The following is a 20,085-nucleotide window of genomic DNA, read 5'->3' on the forward strand; positions in this document are numbered from 1 at the left end:
AGCTCAAAATTAAACTAATTTTACAATTTTTTTGTGGGTTTTTTGTATGTAGGTGACCGTAAGACTCATGTTATTTTTTGGATCATGTCATCATATAAACAGGAAACGTGTCAGATGCTATATGCTAATTGCATTCAATCCTGATCAGGTTAATTCAGTGATCCCCCCTTTTGTTAAAACCAGAGAAGGCTGATATATTCTGAATTTTCTGTGATGTTAAATGTACTTGTGTTTGTGTGTCTAGAATTCAAGATTAACCAATAAGTACTGACTTGTAAAGGAGATGAAAAATTAATGTACCTTTGAGAAGTTGTAGTAAGCTTGAAGAGGAGGATGGTGATGAAATAGAAGTTGAGCTGACAGAATGAATGACTAGGTAGTTCTGAAGCTAGCAGTAATAATGTAATGAGAAAAATAAGCAGCAACTTAAACTAAAAGTGCTGATCATGTTGATGCCTGTAGAGTATAGGCAGTAAACGATGAGTGAGTGATGTAAAGAAAAAAAAATTAGAAAGCCTAAACGTTGTCCATATGTTTGGATTGGAATCTCACTGACTTCTCTGCATACCCCATGATCATGATCTGCTGCATTTGGTTGTGCCAGAAGGGAGCTGGGTCCCAGCCAGTTTGTACATCTAACCTTCAGAAGGTCAGTGTGCTTCCAGGCTTCACACTTATAACATGCACAGAGAAGATAGAAAGCACCCTGCCTGCTCATTAGGGACAGCCTGAATTTTTCACTGGCAACCACTTTTATAATCTGTAGAGCTTTCTCTGGCATTATGCCATACCTGGAGTACTATGTCCTTTTCTGTGCTCCCCAGTACAAGAAAGATATGGACACACAGGAGAGAGTCCTGCAAAGGGCCACAAATATGACGAAAGGACTGGAGCAGCTCTCTTGTGAGGACAGGCTGAGAGCTGGAGAAGAGGAGGCTCATGGAGGACCTCATCAGTGTGTGCAAATACCTGAATGGAGAGTATAGCGGAGCTGGCTTCAGGTTCTTTTCAGTGGTGCCCACTGATAGGATAATGGGCACATGTGGAAACACATGAGGCTCCTTCTGAACATCAGGAAACACTTTTTCCCTATGAGGGTGACCAAGCACTGGCAGAGGTTGCCCAGAGGGGCTTTCGAGGCTCCCGTCTTGGAACACAGGGCCCTAGAGGGTCCTGCTTGAACAGGAGGTTGGACCAGATGAGCAGCAGAGGTCCCTGCCAACCTCATCTGTTCTGTGAGTCTTGTATTAACACTTGCTGTTAGAGATAGTCTGTGTTTTGGTTGTTCAGTTAAGAAAACTGGAGGTAGAGTAACACCTACATATAGGCTACACCATAGCAGCCGTCTTCCTTGCTGGCTTCCAGTATCTCAGGGTTTGTCATGATGTGTTTGAACAGACCATTATCTCCTGGTTCTGGAAAATGTATTGATCAAGCAGAACCTAAAGAAGGTCCTCAAGGAATGTAAGACATATTGACATCATTGTCATTGATGTTATTGCTTACAGTGAAGAGTGAGAAAAATTTAGTTTCTGCTCTCATTCTTTCCCTGTCTCCTCCAGGTACCAATTACCTCCTCCTTGTCTGTCTTATTTCTTGTCTTTCATTTTCCTGCCCTTCAGATTTCATCTAAAAGGAGTCTAATTTATCTAGCCAATGGCATTTAACAGATCGTTGTGAGCCTATGGTAGTGGGAGAATTAAGAGCAATGCCAAAAACTGTGCACTGGAACAGGTTTGCCGGGTTGCACCTAATCCAGACTGTGGTTTGTAGTCTACTGGTGTTGCAGCATGATTGAAAACATTGTTTCCAAAGTTAGAGACTGTTTTGAACTTTTGAACATAGTATGCTGTGTTTTCTGGGTGGGTAATAATAGGTTTTTGCCTATGGGTGGGCAGGCTAGAAGCATTGAATGAATGAATGGCTCCTGTTTAGGGAAGTGTAAATCTAGATAAGAGTTACATCTAGGTAAATTTCTAAATCTGAGTTACTAGAATTTGTGTGCTTCAGGATCAGTGTACCAGACAGTAGCGTTTCTTTAGTTGAAGGCACACTATGTTCCAGTTTCAGGCTTTACCAAGAGTTAGGCATGCTAAAACTTTTGTGCCAAAACCCGAGGCTGTATGCAGCATCTAAAAAGCCCAGTTGCAAAAAAGTTGCAGTCATTTGCTGCATGCAGACCCTGCCCAGTGCAGAGTAGAACAGAACTCAGGCTAATTTTGGTCATCCACCTATTATTAAACAATGGGAATTTGTTTATAAACTGAATTTTGAACTCACGGATCTCTACAGTGAATTATCTGTTAATTGTTCTGCTCTTCTTTGAATTTTTCCTGCTACAAATTGCTATTAACTAAACTTTATTAAGAATTATGCAGTACTGCCAAAGCGTGATGCTAAGATCCTTAAAAGTCCATTTCAGTGCTCCTGAAGTTGAACAGTTTACTTCAATCCAGAAAATCAAGCATGAGTTGATTTTAAAAGGAAAACAAAAAAGCATACTGGATTGGAAGAATGCCAAGATACATTTGATTTTCACAATACTAACAGGAGACAAAAGCCTTTTATAGTTCTCAATTAATTGTACACTCATTAGATAATATAAAATGCATTCATTCAGACATATCTTCAGCATGCTTATAAATCATATGTTGATTGCTCTAATCTAACAAACTTGATTTTGTATGTTTTTTATTACTGTGACTGAGAAGATATCTCTTTATATAATTCAGAGTAAAAACCACTCTTGAGTTCTTATGTACTAGAATCTCTTCAGGTAAATTTTCTTCACAAAGTCTAGATACCATTCTATTGTAGAAGTTGCTTTTCTATGCCGATCTTGGCAGCTATCTATCAACAAGGCATAAAAATAAGCTTGTTAGACTGAGCAGTGTATAAAATGTTACTAAGCAAGGCCTGTCAGATGGCATTCAAATATTCATGCAGTCTTTTTAGATATTGAAAGTACTTTCCTACTGTAAATAAAGTACTTAAAGCAGAAGGTCTTACCTTCAGAATTTTATAGCTCTATTTTTTACAATCTCTGTATTTTTTTTGACTGACAGTTTTCAGTGGTTTCTTTTTCTACAAAGCTGTATGCAGTGGTTCTGAGTTATTTTTAAGTGCTCCTTTAAATTCTTACATATGTAGGCTACATTGAGAGAAAGCCTTTCCTCGGGTATTTGATATAGGCTGTATGTTTTCTTATACTTGCAGTTTAAAAACTACAGAAAAACTTAAAACACGAAATAGTTTTGTTAACAATTCATAGGATTAATAGTGTACTATGACTATATTTTTTGTGTTTATTGATATATGACCCAATTCACTAAAAGTAGTTTATATAGATAGTGTCGATTTGTAGCAATTTAGACTCTTCTCATGTAAACACATGTAAATTCAATTTCTGGGTTCTAACAATGTTTAAAACTTTTAACTAGTAGAACAGAAATGTAATTGATCGTGTAGACTTTAATGAAAGTGTTTCTGTAATCTGTACTGCAAACATTTCTACTTTCAGATGTATCAATTGTCTTAGAAAGTCTGTGCCATCCCTTAGCATTTCAGCAGGGGAAAAATAAAAAGTATGTGCACAAGCTTTCATCCACTAGTTGTCTTCTAGCCTGGGAGACTATAGCAGGAGTTTAAAATTATATTAGACTCCCCAGGGGCAACCAAGCAAGAAGGAAAATACATTGTGCTCAACATGGTTGTGCTCAGTAGTCTCCATTTGGATTGGTTTTCTGCCTGTTTCTGGTCTCTTTGATGACAGTAGCAGCAGCATTACCAATATTTGTTGTAGCTTGGAGCTGACTGTAATGGACATTCCTGATTTTACACAATAATAGTAGTAGCTCAGAAATTTCAGGTTACCTCCAACCCTCAATTCATTATTGAACCAACAAAAATCCATTTTATTTTAGTACTCTATAAATATCCAGGGCGAAATAATGTTTTTTAAAAAATTTAGCATTCAGAATTCAAAAAAAGATTGAAATGCAACTAAGAACTAGGTTTTCTAGTAATATGTTCCTTTTCCTTAGTTACTTGAAAACTAAGACCCTTGCCTTTGGAGAGATGCACCTCTTAAACTTCAAGTCATCCCATTTGCAGTATCAGTTAATCATTTTTACAAGTCATATTTTATGGTATTTTCTGTAGCTCAGTGAATTGCAGTATACACGAATTATATTTCAAAGAGTGAGTATAATATAGAAATATTATTTAGACAGCTCATCAGACTAACTTCTATATTCCCTCTTCTCCTTACCTATAATGGTAAGCAATTGTCTTAAATATGTGCTCTAAGCAAAAACATTTAAGTTCTTACTATGAGGAGATTCTTGTGTCATTCTCTCCTAAAACATGTGTTTGGTTACTTTGGTTACTGTATAATTGGTGTAACAAAATGTACTTCATCACTGTGCTTGCCAGATTTCATTTTCTAAGTAAAACATTGCCTTGTTTTGAAGGAAGAAATCATAGTATTGAAGGCTAGTAAGAATTTGGTTAAATATTTAAAATCATGAGGTCCAATTTTAAAACAAGCATTTCAGAAGAATTTTCAATAGCACATACACTTTTAGTTTTGCCTGTAACATTGTCTTGGTTCATTGCTTTCCCATATAGTAAATGAGGTTAGTAGTCAATACTGTCAAATATTTGCAGAATAAAGTTTTCAAAAATGTTTCCTGATTAACCCTGATCTAAATGGTGGTGTATTAATATATCTATGAATCTGAATACCTATGAGTGTTATGAAATAAAGAAGATGAAGCAGTGTGAAAACTATGATTGTTTTTAAAAGCAGTACAAAAGTTAGAGTTTGAATTTTCACTGTTACAGATATTTTTTGCTAACATACCAATCACAAGACACATAAATCAGGGTTTATTATTTATTGTTTTAAAAATTATAGAGAGGTTGGTGTCTCCAAGGACTGTTCCAAACCTCAATACAATGAATGTACAAAACTGTACTGTAACCTATAGTAATATAAAACATGTACCTTTTAGAAATTAAATGAATGTGATGTTTTCACATTGATATTATTTTTACTTTTAATTTATTGTAAAATATTTTTCCCTAAGTTTGCATTACAAATGGCTGTAAGTGAAGGATAGACTTCGTAGAAATCCTCCCTGAAACGCTTTTTTGTATTGGCTGCCAAAATGGAAACTGTCAGGATAGAAACAATAACAGACACTGATTTTTTGTTTTCTTCTCTAGATCTTGCCCTAGTCTCTGATCCTTTAATTTACAGACTTATTAAAACATTAATTACTGTTTATTCAGTTTTGACTGTCTTCAATTCAGATTTGATTTTATGCATCTAACGATCACAGAATTTAGCCTTTAAGTTCTCTAAGTTTGTCCTGTGAAATTTTTCCATTTGCATAAAGAACCTACTGTATAGGCTTCTTGGGTTTTCTTTTACTGCATAGATCTCTTTTGGAACAGAGGTGATTAGTGTGGTTATAAAGCATTGTTCAAAATGTAGCTGAACAATGGACTTTTTCCTTGTAGACTAGGACTTTTCAAACAAGTAACCGTGCTTGAAACATCCGGAATTAAACCACGTTGTGTTGGAGATAGTTTGGTGTTATTAAAAATAAAAATGCACTTTGTAATCTCAAGATCAGAGTAGCTCTGGCTATTTGGCTGGACCAGAAGACTGTGACGGTGCTTGTGCAGCTGGGAATAGTTTGAGGGCTAGAGTTGCACCTTGGCAGGAGCTGTGATCTGTAGGAAGGAACTGGGATAGGCTTAAGGCTAGTTGGGTGCCCCCAACTACTCTGAATGTTATAGGTTACAGTGACATTATCTGATACTGTTATATTAAGTTCATCTCAGGGCAGTTTTTGCTCTCTGGTACTTGGCTTTTTCTGGCTGTCTTCCTGCACTGTCCAGGTGCTCCCAGCACCTTCATTTCATTGTCCTTTAAAAAGAGTTTGCTTACCAGTGATCATCCTTGCCAGTTTGTTTGGACATTACCCTTTATTTGTCTTTGTTATTTTCTTTATTGTTAGTATTTTGAGTCAAGCCTGCATCTCCTTGTCTGTACATCATTAAACACAATCTTCAGCCCAGTCTTCATCTTGTCAAGACAATGCTCCAGCTGTATGCCCTAGCTTGTGCGGGGTGAGAAGGCAGGCTGCTGTGCCTCTGTCTTAGTAAGTTGTCGTTGCAGTCAGAAGCTGTGGTTCCAGACCCTGCATGCTACCATCAGACAATAGGTGAACAAACCCGATGTTGTACTACAGTTGACTGGTGGTTTAGGTGATAATTTTCAATCAACCATTTCCCTAGATGTTCCCAATGCATATTTGTGCAGTCTCTAGGTCTTAAGTCAAGGACTCAAAAAAGTTTAAACTCAAAAGAGTTTACAGCTAAAATATGTCACTTGATCTTCAATTTAATTTCAGGAAATTATTTTATCATGTCTCTTTTAAGCTTCATTTTACATAGGTACTTTGATTTTTCAAAGGGTAAAATAAAGTATTGTAGAGCAAAGTAAAGCTGCTCCTTCTGAGACTGAAAATTATGCTAGTCATTGTATCATCAGGAGAGAAGGCTTCACAAGGACTCACCATTCTTCATATACTGCCTGTTGCCTGTCACAATTAGTCTTTTTCAGCAAATGCTTTGAAAATAGTGTTATTAAATAGACACCTGCATAGAAGTACCTTTTTGTGGTAATGTCATATGATCATATAAAGATTCATCTATATTGTTCGACTGCATCTTAGAAGGACTACAGAAAAAGCAAATAGTTAACTTTTTTAGGTGTTTTGGATGAGCATGGGTGTTAGTTTACAGTATCTTAACATCCATGAGTGGTATAGTTTAGATAAGTAACTGAGCTATATTCAAGTTAAAAAGCACCATTTGAATAGCAATTCACTTGCAAACGTCTAGAGACAAGAGTTACACAAAACTCCCTCCACTTTGGGAAACAGAAATTCTTTCATCAAATATATACAGTGTTAACTACTTTTACAATATACTTTCAGAATGTGAGACTTGCATGTGATTTAAACCATTATTTTTACTCACACTGTGTAAGTACAGATGGTGTTTTATGACTTTTACTATAAAGATTTCATTATCTAATGTAATATATATTAACATTTCCTGAAATCTCAAGATACTTTTTTGCACTGAAATATGAAATACTGTATAACATCCAATGACATAAATATATATTGATCCATGTATGTTGTGAAGAATTTGTTTGGGAACTTCGAAGTGAATTTTTGTAGAGAATTTTCCATAAAGACTGTATGTTTGAACATAAAAGGAGAAGTTTTACTGTTAGGTCTACAGTGTCAAGATTTTAAGGTCATACATCAAGATCAAAAAGTATTCTAGAAATGTTAGATTAAAGCTAATTTCTTCTCATTAAATCTGTTTTATAAATTTATAAATTTATTTTCTGTCTTTGATGTGATTGATGAAATCAAATTGATGTGATTTCCCCAAGATCATCATAACATCACCTTTAAAAACAGGATTAAAATCCTAATGGCACATTCTAGAAGAAATTAATTTCACTGTTTTCCACATGTACATGGCTAGTAGTTGTCCATGTCTACCTCATGAAGTAATCCCTTTCTAAAACAGGATACCCTGTAATTTCCCATTAACAATCACGGGTATTCTGATGAATGGTGTAGCAGAAAGATCGGAATATATTATTTTTTTCTCATCTCACCTTTGGCATCACACAATATGTGCCTGCAGAGAAGAGGAAGGGATAATGAAAAACAAGGAGACAGTTCTAATAGTGAATTACCTGATGTAAAATCCAACTGCTAGGAATTGCTAAGCCTTCTTGACACGCACAGGTAATTTTTAGACTGTGTCTGTATAAAACTAGATACTTATTTTACTACTTATAAAACAGGGACTCTAATTAAGCCAAAGGATAAGTGAAAATATAAATTGTCAGGAAAAAACTCTTTCATTATGGTAATAGTGGAGGACACAAATGTTCATTTAGGGGACAGTATTTGGGAGACTGGATGCTGTAGAGTATTTCTAACATACTTGCCACTCTTCATTATAGTATATGATTTAAGACAATTTTTTTTTATTCCAGCTTTCAGTCATGAATGCAAGTTTAAAATTCTGTTCTGCTGTAATATCTGTATGAAAAGGTGATGGAGAATCCCATACCTTTGCTTTTTATTTAATATGTGTGGGTAACGATAGAGGTGATGATTTGTCTAATTGCTCTGCTGTAGTTACAATTGTAGAGAAAAAGTCAGTCTAGTCATTGTTGATTAAACTGCAAAAGAAAACATGTTTATAGTCCAGAAGAACCATTATGTCAATTTTATGCTGTTCATCAGTTTATAACATGTTTGCTAGGATATGTAAATCTTATCTTTCTTGGACTTACAGCAGACTTGCTCTCTTGCAGGGACTTGGTGCTGCTGAGCAGAGATAACCTTAAGTATTGTCTGTTAATTGTACATTCTTTCACTGTCACATGTTTCTCAAGATTTAGGTACAGTAAAACCTGGCTGCTTTAATGAATAGAAATGGATGTGCCAGATTGCAATTTGACCCTTCTATTTTCACATAGTTAAGACATATTGAACGTCAGAACAAAATCCGTACCTTGTAGCTGCTATAGTTGTGTTGGCATCAACTTCAATAAAGGAATAGGGGATACTTGTTAAAATTTCTTTGTTTTAGGTACCCTTCCTGCCCTTTGGAAAAGTTCAGTATCTCCTGTGGGTACTATTGTAGGGAATGCTTCTTTTGTAAGGACTTCGTGTACTATGATTATTCTTAAGTGATAGGAGACAAGGTGATCAGCAAGCATGACAAAGTAAATCAACCATGTTTTTTTTTTCATCTCTTGTTGGTGTGCCAGGTCAAACTTACATCAGCTCTCACAATCAGTCATCTGATCATAGTGGTGCAGACTAACGTTTTTTTGATACGGAAGAGCTTGGCACAGCCATAGGAATAATGGGACATAGTCTTGTGGGTTCAAGTTCCATTAGAGCAAAATTTATCATTAAAAGATATGAGCTTGAGAAGAAAAAGTTGAGTATTTTCCAGCAGTATTTTTCGGTGTGGCCTCTCTTATGCAGCTTTGAGGAAGGCTTTTTTCAAGTGGAGGTGATAAAAATTGCAAACATGGTGTCTAGTTAGTAGCTGCGTAATAAACGTTTTTGTGAGTATATTCCACAATTGCATTGAGGATATAGTAGAGAGTAGGAACAATGAAGACCATTTAATCATATTCTACCTATATACTAAAATGTGCAAAATAATTTGATAAACTTGGTTTTTTTCTTTGTTAAAAGGGAATAACAGTTTAGTAGAGCCACTCCCATTGTTCTGAAGTCATTATTTTACCTTCTTAGAACTGAAGACACTGTTCCTCACCTGCTGTCAGCTTTTGTACATAAAAATTATTAAATAATAAACCTTACAAAGACTTACTATATTATTACATGAAAAGATTAGATGTATGCACCATTTTGAAATTTAAAGGAATATATAATAAATTAACTAGTCCATATCTTTCTCCCTTCTGTGATGTTTGGGGGCTATTTTGGTGTGTGTGTTTTTGTGGAAACACAATCTTTTACACACCATTTAGGCAATATTTTATATGTCAATCTAGGAACACAAACATCCGGTAATGCAATACTCTCTAAATTAGAGTGTGTGAGAGAAAAACAACCAACCAGCTCTTGATTAAGAGTAAAATACTAAATATGTAAGTGGTAAATGTAATTAAAAATTAAACAGTAAAAGTTACCAATGATTTCATCAAATCCATTGGAGTGAGAGAACTGCATTCAGTAATACTGAGTAAATTCTATTTCAGATTTCTACTTTATCTGACAAGGTGACATTGATGTGTAAATTTATGTGGTGCAAATATAATCTTATATTGCATTGTTAGAAGGCCTATTTTTTTCCTGCTTACAAAGACTTTCAGACCTCCTTGACCTTTATATTGAATTTACATAATCTGAGATGGTTACGGAGTTAAAGCAAATATCTAGATTATCATCTATTCAAAATGTAGAGATGGTAATAAGTCTAGACAAAGAGTGTTTATAAAGCATAGTAACATTAAAATATTGAAATATGCTAATTTTGATCTAGTGCATATCAAAAACGACAGCAGTATCTTAACCATGACACTATTTTTTCTACTTTCTTTTCTTTCCCTACTTTTTCTTTCAATCTTGATCCACTCCAGTATGCATACACAAAACAGAGGTCAGTCATTAGCATAATTCAATCCAAGTACACTCCTGGCAGCTGTATTGTGTGGTTATGTTTCTAGAGGTTGTCCTGTAAATGTGTTTTGTGATAAGAAATTGTTGAGACCATTTTCTATCCAGAAAAATTTTCAAGGACTGCCAGTGTATGGCAACATCTTATCTGCAAATTCTGTTCCTACTCAAATAATCATCAAGGAATAAATTAATTTTAGGGAAAATGTTCAGAAGTGGAAGAACACTAATAGTTTCATAAAATTGGAAATAATTTCAAAGGAGTTGCACAAATAAGTTCAAAGTTGTTGAGGGGCAAGCTGACAGAAATGAGAAACAATTCAGTGGAAACAGAAAAAATATATTGTAAAGACTGACAGTTACAATCAATGTTGGTATTCAAGTTGATATTGGTTTTCTTTGTGAAAAGTTCAGTAGAGGAGCATAAGGAGAGGAACATTCAGTAAAGGAGCATTCAGTGGAGGAACGTGTGGAGAGCAGTGACAAGTGACATTCCTCAGGGGTTGGTGTTGGGGCCAGCGATGTTCAACATCTTTGTTGGAGACATGGACAGTGAGATTGAGCACACGCTCAGCAAGTTTGCCAACACCAAGATGTGTGGTGTGGTGAATACACTGGAGGAGAAGGACTTGGCGGGTGGTATTAGCGTATGGAAAACTGGCTGTGAGCCACCCATGTGTGCTTGCAGCCCAGAAAGCCAGCTGGATCCTGGGCGGCATCAAAAAAGCATGACCAGCAGCTCGAGGGAGGTGACTCTTCCTCTCCACTCTGCTCTCGTGAGACCCCACCTGGAGTACTCTGTCCAGCTCTGGACCCACAGTATGACATGGACCTGCTTATGTGGGTCCAGAGGAGGGCCATGAAGATGATGAGGGGGCTGGAGCACCTCCCTTAGGAGGACAGGCCGAGAGGGTTGGGGTTGTTCAGCCTGGAGAAGAGAAGGATCTGGAGAGACCCTATAGCGGCCTGCCAGTGCTTAAAGGGGGCTACAGGAAAGGTGGGGAGGTACTCTATCGGGGAGTGTAAGGATAGGATGAGGGGAACCTACAGAAATGAGGATAGATTGAGATTAGATATAAGGAAGAAATTCTTTACTGTGAGGGTGATGAGACACTGGCACAGGTTGGCCAGAGAAGCTGTGTCTGCCCCCCCCGGAAGGGTTCAAGGCCAGGTTGGATGAAGCTTTGAGCAAGCTGATCTAGTGGAAGGTGTCCCTGCCCACGACAGGGGCTTGGGAATGAGATGATCTTTAAAGTCCCTTCCAACCCAAACCATTCTATGATTCTATGATAACATGATATAGCAATCTATGTCTGCAAATTTGTACATTGGAAGTCCCCATTTCATGTCTTCAGTGGAAATCACTCAAGATATTAAAATGTGGAAAACATATTTCTACACTGTTGGAACATAATGAGAAAAGAGTGTTTTTCTCCAAATAAGCCAATTATTAATCCACATACCTGGAAATATCGTAAGAGAAAGGCTGGGTCTTTCATCATACCTTAAAAAGAAAGATTCTCACTGTGTCAGAGCACAGGTTGGTTTTTTATATTGCCAACACCCAACAGAGCTGTGTATGTCAAAACGGAATACTGAATCAAAATGAATAAAGTAATTGAGAAATTTACTTAACCTCTCAATTACACCTTTAACATAAAGAGTTATTTTGTTAGCATACTATAGGAACACTGGAAATATGCTGTTGAAAGATGGATTTCTTCTGGGATACATTTTCTAGTAATCTCATGGAGATATTCACAGAGTATATTCATAGCAGTGGAAGTATCCAAAATACCTAGAAGATGAAACAGCAAATGTCAAGGCATCATGTGTAGAAAGAGTGTGTAGAACAGTTAGAAAAAGTTGAAGTGTGGACAGCTGCTAACAGCTGGACCCAGAAGAACAGGAGCTGTGAGTCAGCTGATTTTTTTTTATCCAGGTATGTAGATTGGCATAATTCAAAAGAACACATGTGACAGAATGGATGTGCAGCTGCTGTTTCTTATAAGACATTTGCCCATATGTCACCTGACTGATTCCAAGTCCTATGAGGCCCTCCATAGGTTTCTGGACAACCTAACCTTGGTATATTTGGTTAGAGATCAGGCTTTGGAGTTATTTCAACATCTCATCATTTCTTGTGTTTTCAACCAACATTTTTGCTATGCGGTGCACTTTTGATCACTTCTTTTTCAGGGCTTATGGGACAATCCTCTTGAAAGGCCAAATCAACATTAGGTAAACTAGGATCTTCCTCCTTTAATACTCTACATACCTCTGTATAGCAACTTTTCTGGTTGTGTTTATGGCTTTGTTTTAGGTTTAGTTTGGTTTGGTTTTTTGTTTGCTTTTTTTTTTTTTTTTTTTTTTTTTTTTTCCAAAAAACATTCAGTGAAATTGTCAGGTGTAAGAGAGCTGGTAATACTAAGAGGTATACCTCAGGTTTGCAGATATTGTGGGAATGGAGTGAAGGTCTTGTCCGACCAGAGTCTCCTCTTTATGTCCCAAGAAGAAAAATAAACTGATAGTGTGTGGGTCTAGATAGTGTATATAGGTATTTGTAGTTGTATTAATTTGTTGTAAGTGAAGTTGCAGCTGTTTTTTTTTTATCCCATTCATCTATGTCTGTGTTACTACAGGGTCAGACATTCTGGCAGATAAATCTTAGTACTTTCAGCAGGAAGCTATAGAACAACAGGTGGCAGGGAGAAGAATTGTGCCAGGGTTTGGAAGCACTATGGCCTTCGGACTTCTCTGCTGTATGGAAAACAGCAAGGGTCAAGGTGGAAGCTGTTGAACTGATTATTATTTCATAACCTTTGAATGGTCAGGGTATTTAGGATATTTGTTGTTTGGGGGCTTTGACAGACCTCGTAAAATAATTTTTCATTACTTACAAGTATGTTTCTGAGGATCTACAAAGAAGTAGAGCCTGGACACCTGCAGTGCTTGTCTTGAGCTCTTGGTACACAGAGCAATATACTGGAGTTTTGGGAGGGACTGATGGATTGGGATGCTGAAAATAACAAACTGAAACAGTGTTGTGTATAATATTCAGTAGTTCAAATTTGATCTGTGCTTTTTGCTAAATGTTATTTATTAAATAATGTATGCTCAAAAGTTATGGAAGAGTAATTGAATCTTAAAGTTTTGAATTAGTTTCACATTAAATAACAAGTACATGAGGAAGAGAGGTTTTATTTTTAACATCAACATATTGCAAGCAGAGTAAGCATTATAATTAAGAGGAAGAAGAAGACATTATGTATTTGCTTGCATAATAGATTGCTTAAAAAAGAAAAGTAAGAAATGCTGAGACATTTTGGGAAACTGTATGGTCCTGTGAATATAGTAGCAGAGTTGAGTGCTATTATAAGCTTTACTGTTACTGTATTTTTTAGCTTAACTCTTTTAAACTCCCAATGACTCTATTTCTTCCTTTTAAAAATATAATGGAGAAACTATGTTTTTAAGGACTATTAATTAAAAGATTACAAGTATTTATTGTTCCATCCACAAAGTGCAGTTGAAGTGGAGAGAGATCATGCATTGTATAAATTAGGAATTGAATTTAAGAAAAGCAGAAATGGCTGTATTTCAATATCTAATAATTTGCGTATCTGCCTTAAGATTTAACAGTCTGACACCATGCATCAGATCTGTAGTATTTGTTGCTCTGAAGGATTCTTTTCGTATATTGAAAAAAGACTGAAGTAGAGTGCAGTATCATTTATTTATAAAGACAACATTTTATAGATTAGAGATTTAATGTGTATTCATTTTCATTTGTTCTGTTCTTCTCCCAAAAAGGAAGAACAATCTGCTAAATATTTGCAGAAAGAAATCAGAATGCGTTGCTGTAGTACTGGGAATTCTCTAATCTATAACAGAAGTTGAGATTTTGTAGCTATAGTATTCTTTTGCAAGGGACATAACTCTTGATTGCTTGGGAAGTTTCTTCTTTCTTCTTCCTGGGTAGTCTTGACACATTTTTTCTCAAGCAACAGAATAGGGACAATGAAATATTTATTTATTCATCAATTTGAAGCCTAGTCTAGCTCATATTTATAAATTATTACATAATTCAGAATGAGGTTAATATCATCTTTCTTTTACTTTAGAATCTTATTTTTTCCATGCATTTTGATTTCTTAATTTGAACCTAGGTTGGTGTTGTATATTGAAAGAGATTGGTAAGAGATCAACAGTCAGTCATTATTTGTATGTGTATCTTCTAGGTATATGTAAAATTACAGCTGATAAAATCTGTACGTGATGCAAGGAGGGAAGTAGTAAATAACAGTGAAGATAGACTGTTGATGCCAAGCCATTTTTATTGTTTTAGTGAACTAAGCCCATGCTGAGAAAAAATGTATCTCAGTATAGCCATACACAAAATTGTAAATTTAGGAATGAAGAATACAGAATATACCTACACAATGGAGAAAGAGTTACAGCTTTGAGAGCAGTGATTCTGAAAAACGGATTTAGTGATTATGAAGAGTAGAGTGAACTCAAGGTACTATCTAAACATGACAAAGGACATTTGTTGAAAGGGGCTGGCATGAAGGAGCTTATTTCTTCTTTGCATATACCCTTAAAAATGATAATAAAAGGATAATATTGCAATGTGACAAACAGTTCCCATATTAAAGATTTTTAAAATAAAGGAATATGGAATTGACTCGCAACACGGGTGTAGAAGAGTTTTAAGATAACGGTGAAATTTTTAAATCTGTAAATAAGAATGAAGGAACTTGTATTTGGAAGTAGACACTTGAATCTGAAATTAAATAAATTTTAAATAATAAGTGTATCTTAGAATGAATTACAATGGAGCTCTGCTTTTTGCCTTTTTTTTTTTTTTTTTTTTTTTTCAGATTGTAGCTGACATCTTAAATTTTCCATAAACCACTAGCTTACTAGTATGCAGTACAATTAGAATAGGAACATTCTGCCTGGACTTCAGGAGGTCTCCAGACCAACACCCTGCTCACAGCAGGATCATCTGTGAGACCAGACAAGGACAGTTAAGTATCAAAGTCTCCAAGGACAGGATCAGCACAACCTCTCTGGGCAAACTGTGCCACTGCTTGATTGTCCTCGGGGGGAAAATAACCTGAAGCAGACACCCGATTTGGAATTCCTGTTTTTTCTCATTTCACACTTTTTTCTCGTTGTTCCAGCATGCACCCTTATTAAGAGCCTCGCTCTGTTCTGTTGATGACCTTCTAGATACAGGAAAGCTGCTTTATGTCCCTTCAAACCATCTCTTCTCCAGGCTGGAAATGCTCCTCTGCCTCTAGCTGTCCTCACAGGGCCTGTGCTCCAGCCCCAAACCATTGTGGAGGGATACTGTTGGCCTTCCTTGCTGCCAGGGTGCACTGATGGCTCATGTTCATTCTGCTGCCTTCCAAGACCCCAGTTTCTTTTCTGCAGAACTAGTTCCCACCCAGTCAGTCCACAGTCTATACCACTTCAAGGGGTCCTGGTCCTTCCCCTTGCAGACAAGTGCAGATGAAGACAGTTAATAAATTTAAATTTGATTTACTGCAATTATTTCATTGTTAAAAACTTCACTGGTGTTTGAAGACCCTGAGAAACAGGAACTGTTATGTAGGATCTTTGTATGACATAAATGCTTTAGGATTGCTCACCATTTATATCAGGAGTTTGGTAGCTGCACAAATTTATCATGGCTAACCTCTCTATCCTAAGATGAGCTTGTTGAATGTTGTTCCAAGGAGTAGCAGCTAGTTCAGAAAGTTGTAAGAGTGGATTTTGGGAGGAAAAGAATGCCAATGCATTAACTGTTGATACTGTGACGCAGAGCTCTAACAGTGGGTGAATACAGAATTGTTTAGATTAATAGAATGGAAAATTTCATTTTACTACTATTCCTAAAAAATATTCACATTTTTTCAATAGCATGTATATTCTGAGCATCTATGGAAGTATTTTATAAATAAAAATAGTGTACAAAACTATTCTCTGTTTTTAAGTCCAGATTAGTTTCTACCCATTTTCTGGCTTTTTTTTTTTTTTTTAATGTAACATGCTGCCCTAAAATAGATGACTGCATCTTCACTAAGAGTCTCATAAACCTGCCAAAATTGTGCAAGAATACATATAAATTGTTTTATTTCTCTTCTTATACTATATTTTTTTGTCTTTTTTCATGTAATTGAAAGCATGGCTATAGTGGGTATTACATAACCAACAGTAACCTTTAAAGAAAGTCTCATATAATGAATGCTTTGGGCAATGATTAGCCTTACGAAGTCTGGTTCACAGTACATCTGTGTAATTATTGTTAAAACCTTAGGATATTAGCAGGATGTTAAACAGGCCATGGTTTTTTTCTTTACATATTGTGTAATGCTTCTGTAATATCTCAGAAAAAAATGGGTATTTAGATATAATAAACCTAAAGAGCTTTTAAGAGATTACAAGTTGAGCCAGGCAAAATGGCATAAGCCTGTCATGTTTTATTAAAGAGCCTTTTTGAATGGCTTGTACTGTCCCATGACTTTAACAACTTAAATGTAAGATTCCTCGTTTTTCCTGGGTATAATCGTGATTCTGTTCCATGTGTTATGTAATCTTTTCATTTTAACTTACTCAGATTTAAGTTTTTCTTATGAGAAAAAAAAAAATCAGGGAAGAAGTTAAGTAGCTTAAGTAATTTGTGAGAGTATATTTGAAGAGGAGATACTCAACATCAAACTGGCAAGATGTAAATGCTTATAATAGGATTTATGGACATATATTTTTCCCAAATTAAAAAAAAAAAAGTGCATGCTGATTATTGGAATACTGGGAAGGCATTGGCAAAGCACTATAGCTGATGAGAAACTAAATGAAATTACACGTATTTCTTGAAGAAACACTGAGAAACACTTATTTTCAGTTTGCAGCTCAAGGTATTTGGTGTGGTTATTTAGGTAAAACGGGTGTAGTATTAGTAATGTTTTCTTTTTACAGGAAGAAGATGATAATAATGGACCAGTAAACTTTATTTATGTTTTGTGTAAAAACAGAACTTATGCACTTAATATTAGTAGAACTCCCCTTTTTTAAAAATGCAGGATTGTGAAGAATATTGATGAAGTTATGCTCACAGATGCAATTTACACAGATTTTTTTAAAAACCTTTAATGTTATTTATTCTCTTTGTCAATTGAGATTAATACAGATAAATAAATACTTTTGCACTTCTTCCTCTTACTGCCACTTATGTGATAAAAAAGTTTCCTGGAAAAAGCTGTCAGGATCACTTAAGTATGCTTCACCCATATTAAAAATAGCTACTTTGGAACTTTAAAATGGCATTTGGTATTCGTATTACAAGTGTGATGTTTTCTTCCCCCACCTTTTTATTGTATTTAATTTCTGTTCCATTTATATTTGGAAATTAATATACAGAGAAATTATTTAGGGCTACATTTGCCTGAGTTTGGTTTTCCAGTAAATTGGATTTAGTCTTTAGATGTAATTGCAGTTGCATAATAACTGAAAAAAACCCTTACATCCTCTGATGCAGATGTATATATTGCAATGCCCAAATGCAGTATCAGATTATTAGAAAGGGATTGTAAATTATCTAGAATGGAATTAAATATTTAATGAGCTGCTGACCCATAGTTGTTGTTTATCATTTCATACCAATCACTTAGTGCTTTAATCATTGAAATCTACAAGCTGGCCATACTGATATTTCCTTGCAGTACAAAGGAGAAAAGGTTCATTGTTGCAGTGCTCAGCAGAGTATTAGGCAAACTTGTTTTGTTTTGGGTGGCCAAGAGCTGGTAACATGGTCGTATGTTTCTTTATTGGGCAAAGATGGTAGCTTAATATTAAATAAACGTGCCAACAGCAGTCATCCGTTCATGCCCTGTGCACAGTCTAAATGAAAAACACAAAAGCTGAGGAGAGAGATTCGTCCTGAGCCCTGAAAGTGAAGGTGATTGACCAAGTCTGATCAGAAAGAGAACACTCACCGGATAGTGCTTTGGAAAGCAAGGCAGGAAGCTGACCCCTACTATGGAGCTACTCAGAACAGTGGTACCACGTATTTCTAAGATGAATGTTTGGTCTACCGCAGAGAAAAACAATACCAAAATTATATTGTGTCTAGAGCTCTTAAGCAATTCTGGAAGAATAAATTGGTCTCTCTTTAATACAAATTCACCTTTCAAACTAGCTTGAGCAACATACTCCTGTACTGCTGGTTATTGTTACTGTCTGAAGACCGCATATGGAACTTTTATACTCTCATTAGGTAACAGCATGGATAATCATATGGGGTGTGCAAAAGTAAGAACAGGGGGGGTCACTTGTTCCATGCAAAGGGGATGAGCCAAGAGCTTTATGGGTCCTGGAAGACTGTCATCACAGGGTTGTATATTCTGTTAAGAGATTCTAAGAAAATAATAGTGCTATGCCTGATAGAAGTTAAAGCTCCACCATCTGAAGTAATTAATAATCTGCTGTTTTTTCTGCCTGTTTTTATATGACTCCAAGTCACAACGTTACTTAAAAATAAGCACATGAATAATCCTGTGCGTCTTTTGATGATAAAGTCTTGCTAATCTCATTTGGATATATTCAAGAGAGTAACTTGAGCATATGCTGAAATACTTTGCTGAATTGTCTCTTAAATCAGTAGAGTGGTAGGAGGAGTTGTAATCTCCTTATTCTGCAGTACTTAATCTTTCAAAAACTGGATTTGAATGAAACAAATATTGTGAGGAATATGTTTACTTGGTATTTTTTCCCAAAAGCTTTTTTTAAAAGAAATGGTGATACAAGATTTATTAATTTTGTTTTAGCCAAAACCTGAAAATCTTGTCTTAGACTTATATTTTAATTATACAGATACTAGATACCTAGAGGGCAAATTGTAGGTTTTTCTTTGTAATACTAGTTGAAAAATGTCTGAAGCTGGTGAAGTATGCTAATTGTCATCTTAAAGTGTGTATATTCCCAATAAAATCATAGCTGAGAGGGGTGTAGACCTTTAACTCCTATGGATGCAGTTAAACCATGCTGGAGTTTGTGGGTGTGTTGGCTTGCTTTCTTTTCCTCACCAGCTGCTTCTCTGAGCTGTGTATGACGCAACTGAGCTGTGGGGTGTTTCAGCACCTCACAGAGCTGCTGGGGCACCCACTGGCTGCCTGTGGCACCCAGCAGCCTGGGTACCCTCTGGGCTTCCCAATAATGGAGTATCTGTATCTGACTAAGTGTATCTCCTAATGTAAGCAGAAGCTCTAATGAAATAATTAAATGTGGCAACTTACTTGGAAACACGTGTTGACAATTTTTCTGTTATTTCTCAGTAAAGTGATCCCCAAAAGTTTAAAAGTTGCTGTGTGAAAACAAGTGTCCCAGAAATATGTGACACAAAATAATTTCAGAGACCCTTCCAAAGGGAAAAAAATCATATTATACCTTGATCTTGATGTTCCTGTTTCACTGAACAAAAATTATCATTTTTTTTCATACTGCATTTTCTCTACACAACACTGTGTAATAATCTAGTGTGCCTACGTACCCTTCATTTATCCAGCATACTTCTGATTTTTAATTAACAAACTGACAAGAAATTGTTGATGTAAAGCTTTTCTTTGTTCTTTTTCAATTTTCAAACTTAAAGTGTATTTTTAAAAAGCAATAATTACAATAAAAATGCAATTACATGTGAAATGTAGAGGGAAAAGGAGTCAACATATCGTAACAAACTGACATTTTTAAAAATAATTGCATGCTATTTTGTGGACCCAGATTGTCTCTTGAGTTGCTTTGAGTGGAC

The 20,085-nt window shown here is 35.8% G+C and overlaps 1 protein-coding gene across 4 annotated transcripts in view; it reads left to right on the top strand.

The window, feature by feature from the left end:
• The window catches only part of FBXL17 (F-box and leucine rich repeat protein 17), a 292,438-nt gene that overhangs the window by 113,067 nt on the left and 159,286 nt on the right, over positions 1-20,085 (top strand). The window contains exons 7-8 of one of the 4 annotated variants that reach the window (XM_042787631.1): positions 12,471-12,512; positions 15,155-15,524. The exons of 2 other annotated variants lie outside the window; for them this stretch is intronic. In XM_042787631.1, the coding sequence (XP_042643565.1) occupies positions 12,471-12,512; positions 15,155-15,161 (49 nt within the window). In that variant the 3' untranslated portion in view covers positions 15,162-15,524. Of the gene's footprint in view, positions 1-12,470; positions 12,513-15,154; positions 15,525-20,085 lie in introns of those variants that run through there. One more of the 4 variants, XM_042787632.1, reaches the window with a different exon arrangement.

This window comes from Tyto alba, unplaced genomic scaffold (assembly GCF_018691265.1).
Source record: "Tyto alba isolate M040663 unplaced genomic scaffold, T.alba_DEE_v4.0 Super-Scaffold_13, whole genome shotgun sequence".
NCBI classification, from domain to species: domain Eukaryota; kingdom Metazoa; phylum Chordata; class Aves; order Strigiformes; family Tytonidae; genus Tyto; species Tyto alba.